The 12,607-nt window shown below is 32.9% G+C and overlaps 1 protein-coding gene across 1 annotated transcript; it reads right to left on the reverse strand.

Annotated features, from left to right (window-relative positions):
* Positions 1–5,573: 5,573 nt before the first annotated feature.
* Positions 5,574–9,438, reverse strand: LOC136206328 (uncharacterized). The gene is made up of 2 exons (XM_065997348.1): positions 8,635–9,438; positions 5,574–5,991 (listed from the first exon to the last, which is right to left on the reverse strand). The coding sequence occupies exons 1-2, from the start codon at positions 9,093–9,095 to the stop codon at positions 5,754–5,756; spliced, it is 699 nt and encodes a 232-aa protein (XP_065853420.1). The 5' UTR covers positions 9,096–9,438; the 3' UTR covers positions 5,574–5,753.
* Positions 9,439–12,607: the final 3,169 nt, after the last annotated feature.

Consider the following 12,607-nt stretch of genomic DNA (forward strand, 5'->3'; position numbering starts at 1 on the left):
TTTGCCTACATCCATAAGCAAAGAGTACATAATACATTAGCAACCGATAAATTGGTACAATGGTAAGGAAACCATATCCTTTACCTAAATTTTTAACTCTCAAATTCTATGAGATTCTAATAGAATCTCAAATAGAAATGAAATAGAAAGAAGAAATAATGATATATTGATAGAATCTCAATAATATCCAGTTACGATATTATTCAAATTGAAAACGAAACAAAGAAAATCATATTCCTTACCTAAATTTCTAACTCTCAAATTCTATAGAATCTCAAAATCAGAGATGAAATAAAAAGAAGAAATACTGATGTATTGATAGAATCTAATGGAAAAGGAAATAAGGATGAACAATCTATAAAATGGATAGAGCTAATGCCCTAATCCCCACCCACACGAGGAACCCCTATCGACTAAGTACAACCATTAAAACAATAACCAAACAACAACTCATAAACTATCTCCCTCCTCTTACTGAACTCTTTCCTCCTACATACTAATGACTTATACCCAAAATGCCATTTACCTTATATAGACCGCCCTTTCTAGAACATTCCTGCCACTAGGTTAGACCATTCTTTATCATTACCACCCTTTCAAAACAGTCGTGTCCTCAAGACTGAAGTTAAGAGAACCATTTGTTGAATTTGTCCATCCAAAAAGCACCTTCCAATATTGTAGTAGAGAAACTGGAACTACCAAATCACAATTGCGACAATCTTAACTGCAAATTTGATTGAACATGACCACACCGACCATTGAATGTATTTCCTTAGCATATAAAACAACAAGGCTAACTTTCACAACAATTAGCTAAAACTGACTACCTGATATGGAAAACGCGAGACTTTGGTTGAAAAGCTTATGATTTTGAGAGTTCGCTACAGGACAATGAGTTTCTAGACCAAACTTGAATGTCTGCCTAGAATTTGAAGACCAAAGAAATTGCAACCAATCACATAGCTAAATTTTTGGCATTATAACTCAATCCTTCACATCTCATATGTGCATATGTTGTCCCCAAAAGGTATGACTCTAGCAAGTGCACTAGGTACAAGTAATAAAGTGTAAGTAGATTATCGTCTCCAGAAGAATAGAACCGTTAAAAGTCAAAGGTATTTCTATAGAACATCCAAGTTCTTAAAATGGTGAATTTGGTGACTTAAAGTTGAAGTTTGAATAACTAAGATTAACCGCAGGATAAATAGTAAATGAATCAGAACTGAGACTAAGCACACAAAGCAAAACTAGGGTGAATCAAGATAAAAGAGAACAGGGTGGAATCACAGCCAGACAGCTAGTGAACAAGCAAATGTCTTCCTAATTAGCGATGCTACAAACATAGACCCAAAGTATCTTTCACTACTTTCATTAGGGCCAGGTCTCCCTTTTTCTCAAGATTCTTTAAGAGCATGCAAACTAGTTTTCTTTGTGTTTACACAACTCCTAAGTATTAAGAGTAAGAAAGCATTTTACCAATAAGCTAAAAACCCTTGGCACATTGTTAATCGTATCTCCATCCTTAATCAATGTGTGCTAAATAGTATTTCCATCTCTTAACTCGAGTCTTCTCGCAATTATTGGACTAACATATAAGTTAGCTAGCTTATAATGAATTACGAACCCATGTAGCAATCATCTAAAAATATTTTCGTTTACATTAGGGAAGAAAATACTTACATTTACCATCCTAAGATTTGCTTTAGCCCTTAGAATGACTACTCACTCATGCTAATATTTAAATCATAAAAGATATTTTTATGAAAACAAGAAATGATACTTTGATAAAATGTTAGATCCACAATTGATCTAACTAATATTCAGAAATACAAAAGTTAAAGATGATGATAAGAGATGATCCTATAGCATCCTAGCAAGGAGCTGTATATATAGAGTACTAAAAACATTAAAATAAGGCTAGTAAAACAAACAACTAAAAAGTCAGCAGCTGGAGAACAGTCTACTGAAAAGAGACAGAACAACATGCAGAACAAGACAAAGCAATCAACAGGATAGGACAAAGTAGCACAAGCAGACAACAAGCTGCTCACAAATTGACAAATCGTTCAACTTCCCATGTTCCATAAAAGACAGCATGCAACACATTATTGTTTTAACTTTATTACAGTCATCATTGGAACTCTAGATTTCTTCTCCCCAAGTAGATGCCTCACGTGACCTCTCTTTTTCTCTCTCCTGGTTTGACTGCTCTTGACTTCATTATAAGAGCAAGTAGATGCAAATAAGAACAATCTGCACAGATAAGACAATTTATAAGACTTATAGATAATATTTTGTTCTTTTTGATTCCAATTTGCATCTAAACTCTATAAATATAAAGGTATAAATTGCACTTATCAACATACATCTTCACCACTTCCATTATATCTCCAATATCAGAGCAAACAACCACGGTTGTAGTCCAAGAAACAACATTCTTATCTAGCATCTTCCAAAAAATCACCCTTGCATTCAATCTTAACCCATATACTCCATAAAAATGCAAAAACAAAGTATCCACAAATACATTAAAAAAAAGGCCAAACTTGACAACCAAATGATAGACTTGAACCCATTTACTTAATATACCGTCTGACCTTTCACAGGCAATGATCATACTAGAAAATGCAAAGACTCTAGGCTTAATACCCAAATCTCGCATCTCCGTGAAGAATACAATGGACTCCCAATATATTTCAAAAAGATTTGTTTCTTTCAGACATTTTATCAAATAGGTAAGGAGCAAGACCTACTTCGCCAAACTTTGAGCAACTCTTATGATGGTTCAGAGGGCGTTTAGTATAAGGGGTAAATGGGGGTGAGATATGGATAAAAAAAATCCAAAGATCAATCATCTCATGCTTGTTTTAGAGATAGAGCAACGGGATAAAGAAGGGATAAATTCTTATCCCTCAAATCTTATTCCCATGAGGGGGTGTTATAAAGGGGTTATGATAAACTCCTACAATTTTAATGACATGAAAAAATTCATTTTGTCCCTCAAATTAATGTTATTTAATTTAAGTAGGGGTAATATTAATATTGTTCGGTTTGTTTCAAAAAAAAGAGTAGGGGTAATATAATAAAATATATTATTCTATCACTATTCATATCACACAAAACAAACGTGGAATAATAATTTCAAACTATTTTTTTTATCTTATCTCCATCTTTTATCCTTATTCATATCCCAAAATTTATCATTATCCATATCCCTATCCTCATCAAATACCAAACGCTCTCTCATTGTCTTCATATTTCATAGTGCTCCATGGAGGCACATGACTTGATATCTCCACCTGAAAGTGAAGTTATATTTATGTCACTCTATTCTAAATCTGCAACAGGCCCATGCCAACACCTAAATATTCCAACTATTTGACCGAATTAAAAATTAAAGCATCCACAAGATATAAGAAATTTCCAAATTCAGTTCCCAATTATGGGATAGTTTGTATTTGCAAACCCATAGTATATATTATCCATTTCGAAACCGAAATAGGGGTATGGAAATATAGCAACTCACCAGTTGATATGAAGGCCATCAATTGTCGAGTTGTTGGGTTAATCGCGACAATTAGATTGGATTTAGATAAGAAACATTTGATTCTGTCCTCAAGTTTTGGATCTTTGCTTCACCTATTTTCTTGCTGATTCCACTACTGGGTCTAAGGTTTCGACTCGTATGAACATATAGTGGCTTACATGCATCTCTATCAGCTAAAAGATATTACTAATGGCCCCTTCCGCATGTACAACATCATCGTTCCGGATTAATGAGCACGATAAACCTCGTTCCTATAGTAGTATTATCTCTAGTTGATGTGTTTCTGCCAGATAGATAACTAGTGATGATTGTTCGATTTTGTTTGAAGATTCTTCGTCGACGTTCTCTATTTCTTCTCCTTATTGCGGGAAATAATGTCGCTGGCGGTAGGAGATCCTTCAAAATCTTGTCTTGATTTTTGTCAGATTTAAGAACAACAATGGAGGAACCAAATTGAATATCGACAATAGAATCATTCTCTTGTTGCTTCATCTCATTGTCTTCATCTTCCCCATCTTTAGAATATGAACCCATAACCTTATCCTTGTTAGTTTTTGCTTCTTGGTTCACTTGTTCCCTAATATGAGTTTCTGAACTCCCAAATCTCTTAATGAAAAACTCCTTAAATTTAGAACAAGTTAAATACGGATAGATTTCAATAATAAGGTTGAACCAGTGCTTGCCGTAAAGCTCCAAACATTGCCGAACTTCAAAGAACTGTTGATTCATTAGTGTTTGATTGAACTTCAAGTATGTTTCAATGCGCCTTAACCATTCCTTTGGATCATTACTAGAGAAAAATAAGTGGTTCCATCAGGTTTTATAGCATCTCTATCATATCTCTCTCAAATCCTCCTTAATTTTCTCTCAACTCCTCTCAAATCTATCATTTTCTTCTGTATTTGTCATGCTTCGCTGCCAACAAATTCAACAAGTCGGGCCAATAATAGAATCTCAAACACGGAGATGAAATAGAAAGGAGAAATACTGATATATTGATGGAACCACTAGCATCCACTTACAATACTATTGAAATGGAAAATGAAACAATGATGAACAAACTATAAAATGAATAAAGCTAAGCCCTAGTCCCCACACGAGAAAACCCTCCTCTACTAAGTAGAGCCCTGCAACATCAACTCATAAAATATCTCCTTTTCCTAAACTCCTTCCTCCTTCCTCCTAAATACTAATGGCTTACACCCAAAACACCTTTTGCCTTATACAATTCACCTCTTCTAGAACATTCCTACCACTAGGCTAAACCATTCTCTATCAGATCCAATCGTACTTAAAAGTTTACACATGCATATGCTAAGAATAGAAGCTATGAAACTCTCATCGTAAGTAAATAATCAAACAACTATTGCTCATATAAATTGAAAAGTATAATCATTTTCCTAATTTTTTTTATAAATATTGAAAAGGTCGAGTATTGAACATGCCATCAAAATAGGCTATCGTGTTATATGTATCTATATATTTCATGTGATTATATATGATATCAATGACAAAAAAAAATGATAAAACTATCAAACTGGTCATGTCAAGCGAATTGTTTCTGTAAATCATATTATCACATCAAAAATTGACAGCCCGAATAACTTACCACCTCCATTTGTGGAGATAAACCAATTGAGCTATACTCAAATGGTATAATCCGTTTTCCTAATAGGATTCCTTTAAAAAGAACGTTTGCAGTTCTTATTCCAATTAGGAAAATCAAACTAATAAGTTTATAAACATACCTTGACAGTCTCCGATCAACCTAGAATTCTATACACCAAACATGTACTACCATTTGTTAGGAATTGCCTTGTTGATTATAAGGAACTAATACGTAGAACAAGAAACCAGACGTGCAAATACAAGAACATTACTAATGAATTACGTACTCCTAATCCGTGGATTTAAGCAGCAAAGAGAGGCTTAGCAGCCGAATTCTGCTCGGAGACAAGTCAATAATAACAATCAAGCAAGCAAACAAAACAAAGCAATTTTGAAGGCAGATATTGCATTACGTGTAAATAAGGACATATAAGTGCCCATAAAACCTATTTCATTACTTGATAACATAGCAACTGAGCTTCCTTCTACTAATTTGGTCTTCTTCTTCTTCTCCTTGTTTATGTATATTTTTCAATTTTCTTTTGTTCAGTTGAAATGGAATGGAATGCTCAACAAGATCAAGAAAGTCCTTTACAATTTATGTGGATGGAACATTAAAGTGAAAAAGCCATGATATTACAAATGCAAATACCATGCAAGCAAGCAGAAAATTCAGCAGACGGTGACCGCGCCAGAAGCTTTGAGGTTCTGAATGAGTTGCCGGCGTAGCTGACACTGCTTGAGCAGCGTTATTATTCTCATTTGATTGCTCTACTGTCTCACTGTCGTTTATTCCAACCACATTGCGAGCAACCGAATGACATATCTCGCACGTCCTGGTAGATATATATATATGAAGCAAAAGCAATACAAATGAATAAAAACTGATAAGTACCATACAAAAAGCTATAAAGTTGAACAAGACTAATGTGTTCATTGATTAAAGGAACTAAAGAACTGAGTCCGATTAATAATGTCGGAACAGCTTAGCAGAATTGGAGGTTTTAGTAGCTATATTAGTGGTAATTAGTGAGTGAAATGTTATGATTTAGTATAGTATATTGTTGATTTGTTGCATCCATAAATTCCAGGAGAACACAAATAACATGTGTTCATATTGTACTTGAAAATTCTAAGATTTCTCTTTCAATTATATTTCAATCTAACTATTATGCAATCTCTCTTTCTCTCGGTTTCTGTTCATCTTCGTTCTGTTTGCCAAAGAACGAACACGAAGCAAACATGGACAGACTCAGTCATGGTTAGATAAGCTCATTGTGCATAGCATATGCATCCTTCTATCAAGATATGAAACAACAAAACAACTTCCAGAAAAATAATACTAATTTATAAGTTCAAACGCTCAATCTGGACTTAAACAGGTAACCAGGAAATGGATATTGATGTCAGATAAAGAAAATTATGAAACTATATATGATAGGATAATATATAGTTTAAGAAATAGGAACTTCTTAGATAAAGAACTGGGGAAAAAGTCTAGGCTGTAATGCTTCATATATAGCATAAAACGTAGTAATACATGGCAGTTATTAATGTTGAGTATAAAGATGGACGCATCAAAGCACATTCCAGCCTATGTTGCATAGACACAGAAACGGATGCCCGTAAATGTTATTTTTAAAACATAACCTTCATAGAACAGCCCTTCAAACAGACACGGACACGAAACGCAATTGAAGAGGAGTGTCCGTGCAACATAGATTCCAACACGCATTTCTTATGCTTTCGCATGATTGAAAGATATTGGCAAAAAGCATCCTGACCATATCAGACCATTGATCATTTATTTTTTTGTCACGTTAAGCCCCTGATTGCCAAATTAATTATCTATTCCGTTAAAAGAGCATTACTCATTTCATCCACGTCTGAATTGTATTTTCTAAAGTTCGCAAAAGGTTTTTACAATTTCTTTATAGCACATTACGCATGTAAAAATGTTTTCAAACAGTTAAAAGTACAAATTTTGAATACAGGTGAAATGAATAAATTTGTTAACCGAGTTTTATGTCCAAAGCTGCCTAGGTCAAGGCTCAATCCATCAAAATCAGAATGATAAAGGATCTCAAGATGTTGTTTTTGCCAATTATTAATGTTGAATTTAAGGATAGATGCATGAAAGAACATTCCAGCACATATTTTCTTATGCTTTCACATGATTGAAAGAGATTCCAAGGAAAAATCAAAGACAAATTAAATGCTTGGCCCCTACTATAAAGAAAGCATACATGTTTCTCCATTTCTAGCTTAACATGGATTCCTCAATTGAATAATTTGTTGGACCTTCATCCACTTTTGAGATAAGACTAGCCCCACATTTCATTTTCCCCTATTTTTTTTCTTTATCCTCTCCAATTTAATACAATATCCACTCCAACAGCTCACCTATTCCATCTAATCTTTATACCAATAAACCAGTGCTATCAATTACTTACACGATAATACAATTTATAGAGACGAGCTGCATACACGACCCCTTTGACACGATTATCACACGAGAATCCGTTTTGACACTCCTACCAATAACAACAATATGAGATGTGTATGTGTTAAAAGTAGATTAAGATGGTGTCATTAAATATGTGAGTAGAGCAAGTTAGGATCCCATTATTTTAAGAAAATGTTTAAGTGGCATTGATAAAAGAAAGATACAAGATTCTATAATATAAAGACAAATGTAACATCAACAGGAGTCAAATCTCCACTTTCATAAAAGAAAAAGGAATCACAAAAGAGAGATTCTTACTTAACCTGGAACTGAATGGAAGTAAATAAATAAAGAAAAAGAAAAGAAAAATAAGGACACAGTGTCTCTGTCGGTGCAATTTGACATATCAAACTTAGAGTAGAATCATAATTCAGCATCTGCACTCTTTAACTTTACTTTTTTTCTAATAAAAAAGTTTGTCTCCTTCCACTTTCCTTTCATATGAGGTAATCCCCAAATTCCTAATAAACTTCACACCCATTTTTAATAGATTCATACTCCCTGAATCAACCAGTTTTTTTTGCATCTTTAATGGATAATCATCAATTAGACTGATTCTGGATTCATTGACAGGGTTCTCCAATGTCTATAGATGCTTAATTAAAGGAAATTAGTGTCTTTATCTTAAAAAATTGGGTTTTTCAGCAACCAATGGGTGCTCAAACCTCCGTGACCCCTAAGTGTTTAAGCTATAGTGTATACAACTGCGCTAAAAGCTATTTTGGAAGCGAAATCAGCTAACAATAACAGTAAACAGCGGATAAAAAGCTCTAACTATCAAGAAGACAATGATCAGAAGTACTATAATACATGAACAGTGAAATCTCAGAGTGAGTACATTAATTAGACATTAAAAACTAGTAGCAAACATAGATATGGACAAGCACATGGCAAAGTCACTATTTGCAGGACAAAAAATGTTCAAATCTTAAATAGAATAAGACATAAATATATAAAAAAAATCAGAACTTACTTGTTTCCTTTAATCTTGAACCAAGTCTCAGCACAGTGTTTATGAGCAGCAGCCAAATCATCTTTACAAGAACAACCCAATTCAATCGGAATCCCAGATTCATGACTATTACTTTCCAAACCCAGATGACAAATTCTACAATCCTTTTCCACTTTATCTAAATGCACCATTATCTCCGCCGCCCCATTCTCAATCACCACCTCCACCGAGCAATCGGACACCGAGGACACACTCCTAGAATCCAAACAGCCTCTGCCGCCGCCGCCGCCGCCGCCTAAAATCTCAGTATCAGATACACAAGCGAAAGTGTAATCGTCGTAGGAGCCACCGGTGGTTGAATAGAACTGAGAGTAGCAAGACCCATCTTCTGCATCGGAAAAGCACGTGCCATCACTTCCGGTAATAGACCGGCGGTGACTCCCTTGCTCTAAATCGATGTCGCACATTTGTAAAGCTGACATTTTTAATTGAAAAATGAGAAACAATTTGGGTATTTTTGAGGGAATAGAATCAAATTACTTATAATTTGATGATGAGAAGACAAAAGAAGAAATCGAAGAGACACACATGGAGGATTAGGTGACCTTACAACTCCATTAATGTATGCATTAGCTTACCAAAATCAAAAACCCCCAAACAAACAATATAAAGAATTATTACTCATTAAAGATTAGTCTTTTATGGTCTTTGCGAGAAAGACTCATACTTGTGAAAATGCAGTGAAAAAATTGAAATTTTTCAGAGATGTTTGGAAGGAGAAAATATTAAAATTTTAATGTATAGAAATAAATAGAATCTGTGGTTTACTTGAGATTCTGTAGCGTTCGTCGGATAAATGATGTTAGAATCTTAGTTTTGATCGGACGGTGGATATTTGTTGCCTCCTAAGACTGGATTTGGGTTTTGTTTGTTTCCGAGGGAAAATAATCACTCGTTGGAATAACCTAACAATAACGTGACTGTCGTTTTCAGTTTGGGACAAAAAGTGTATAAATTACTAATTGGCGTGCACATACTTTTAAATTACTACCTCACCCCTCGTGGTCCCATTCCAATTCAGAATACCATGTGCAGATATGAGGGTTAGTTTGGTTATATAAGATTTCTATTTGTCTTACAGTAGGCTGTAGCGTAGCGGACGTTCTCTCCTGCTAATCACTTATTTACCTTCGAATTTATTAGGAAATAATAATATGAGCCCGCTAATTATTATTTTTCCAATTTATGTGCATTAAATTAGGCTTGCTAATTGGGACGGTAATACCATATCTATTTGGTCCCGTTTGATTAGGATTGGAGAATCTTTAATATCTATTTTGATAGGGTTAAAGATGGAAACAATAATTAAAAAATATAATTAATTTTAATTAAAAGACTTTGTTACTCTCGTATTAATTGTATCCACCAATTAATTTTTATTTATTTTTAAAATAAAAATACAACTTAAATAATGATATATTTGGTAAAACATCAATTAATGTACGTTGATTAAATCAAAACGTCAAACATTATGGAACAAACAAATTTCTCTAGAAAGATATATATTATAGAACGGAATGAGTAATATAATTTGTAAAAAAAAAAAAAAACTAATCCTAAAATGCAAGTATATAGAATTACAACTTTCCAATTAAATTCTAAACAATTAAAACTTCTTAATTCTCAATCTCGTATTACAGTAAAATTTCAATTTCAATTAGGCCCTATATAATTCAAACTTTTAAATTTGGAAATCACATTCCATAATTTTCACTTAATGTGTGCTTATCTATATTCTTAAGGTCCGTTTGGTGTTGTAATGCAATGTAATGTAATCAATATTGTAATGTAATCAAATGTGTAATAGAATGGAATCATGATTACGTTATCATGTTTAGTTGGCAAATTTTAATAAAATTGATGAAATGCAATTATTATTACAATATATATGTTTATGTTAGTTAAATACAATTTTCATGTTTTTTTGTACGTTTTTATGTTTTTATGTTTTTTTTCGTTTTCTTTTTTCATTTTTCGTTGTTTTTCTCTTTTTTTCCTTTTTTTTCATTTTCGCATTTTTTCCTTGTTTTTCTCGTTTTCGTGTTTTTCATATTATTTTTTCATTTTTATGTTTGTTTGTGTTTTTGCATTTTTTTCTCGTTTTACCGTTTTCGTCTTTTTCATATTTTTTTTCGTTTTTATGTTGTTTCGCTTTTTCCTGTTTTTTGCATTTTTTTTTCTCGTTTTCGGTTCTTTTACTTTTTCGCATTTTTCTTGTTTTACTATTTTACCATTTCGTATTTTTCTCGTTTTTATGTTTTTTCGCCTTTTTTATATTTTTTCTCGTTTTACCGTTTTCGTGTTTTTCATGTTTTTTCGTTTTTATGTTTTTTCGCTTTTTCCTGTTTTTTTCGTTTTTTCTCCTTTTCAGTTTTTTCGGTTTTTCGCATTTTTTCTTATTTTATCGTTTTGTTGTTTTTCATATTTTTTTTCTCGTTTTTATGTTTTTTCCTGTTTTTCGTTTTTTGCATTTTTTTCTCGTTTTCGGTTTTCACTTTTTCGCATTTTTTCGGTTTTTATGTTTTCATGTTTTTCCGTATTTTGCAATTAGTAATAAAAATACAAGGGCTAATCGTAATGGGGATTCATGTCTACTTTGTTTGTAATCAGTGGCGGAACCAGAGCTCAAAGTCCGGAGGGGCTCCATTGCATGAAGATTTTTTTTCTTAATAACGACTTAAGGTTTTGATTCATAGTAGTCAAATCAAAATTTTCAAATTTTTGATAATATAAGGATAAATTTGATCATAATTGGAAACATTAAGGTACAAAATAACTGAGATTCAATATAAAGTAAGGATAAGGTGCAAAAATACTCCAATGTTTACACTTAAGCACAATTTTACCACTAACGTCTAAAATGGTGCAATTTTACCCTTAACGTTGGCAGCCAAAAGCAATTTTATCCCTAACGTTGACAAGTTTGGTCAATTGAAAAAATTATTCATCAAATTGTCTCGGTCATGAATTTTGTAACTAAAAAATACAATTAAAAATAATAAAGGAGAATTAGGTTGATAATGATTAAAAATGATACTTGATATTGATATTTTTAAAGGAGAATGAGGTTTACGGAAAAAAATTAAAATGAGATAAAAAGTGAAGAGAGTGAGATTCAAACATAGGACCAATTGGATGTAGAGATTCCTTTAATTATCACTATAACCAACTAAGCAAACTTAGTGTTATGTCATATTATCACACTCTACATTATAAGAACTAATTTTAACTATTTTGGGGGCTGCTCGGGACTGAACCACTGTTTGTCAAGGGTGTTTCGGAGGGTCGGAGGGTCGGGAGACCCTCCCCTTCCCCCCTAGCTCCGCTCCTGTTTGTAATACCCATTACATAAATTAGTGGAAAAAAATTGAATGATGTAATGATGATTCCATTACAACAAAAATGATACGACTAACCAAACATGGTAATGGGACTCCATTATAATGGTCATTCCATTACGACGCCCATTACAATGTATCAAACGAGACCTTAGTATAATAAGACAAGTTGATTTACTTCTTATTATCTATGTTTTTTCTTATTTGTTGTTTGTGTTTAATCATCATCAAAGATTAAACAATTTTATGTTTATTTGTTAAAATAAATTATATTTAGTAAATCATATATATTTGATATTAATTTAGAATAAATTTACAAAATAGAACTGGTATATCCATAGAAACAGGAATTTTCACATGCACCTTAATGAGCAAGTGAATTTGCTCATTCACCGTTAGATATAGGCTTATTAAATCTAAGCCTCAGGATGCTTTGAATCTCCACCTTAGGATTTTAATAAGCCTAGATCTAACGGTGAATGAACAAATTCTACATGCTCATTAAGGTGCATGTGATCAAGACTGTCCATAAAAATCCTCATTACCGATTAATACGAAAACAGAAATAAATTTATTTCCATTTTTTTTAATAGGAT

Source organism: Euphorbia lathyris, chromosome 9, assembly GCF_963576675.1.
Source record: "Euphorbia lathyris chromosome 9, ddEupLath1.1, whole genome shotgun sequence".
NCBI classification, from domain to species: Eukaryota; Viridiplantae; Streptophyta; class Magnoliopsida; order Malpighiales; family Euphorbiaceae; genus Euphorbia; species Euphorbia lathyris.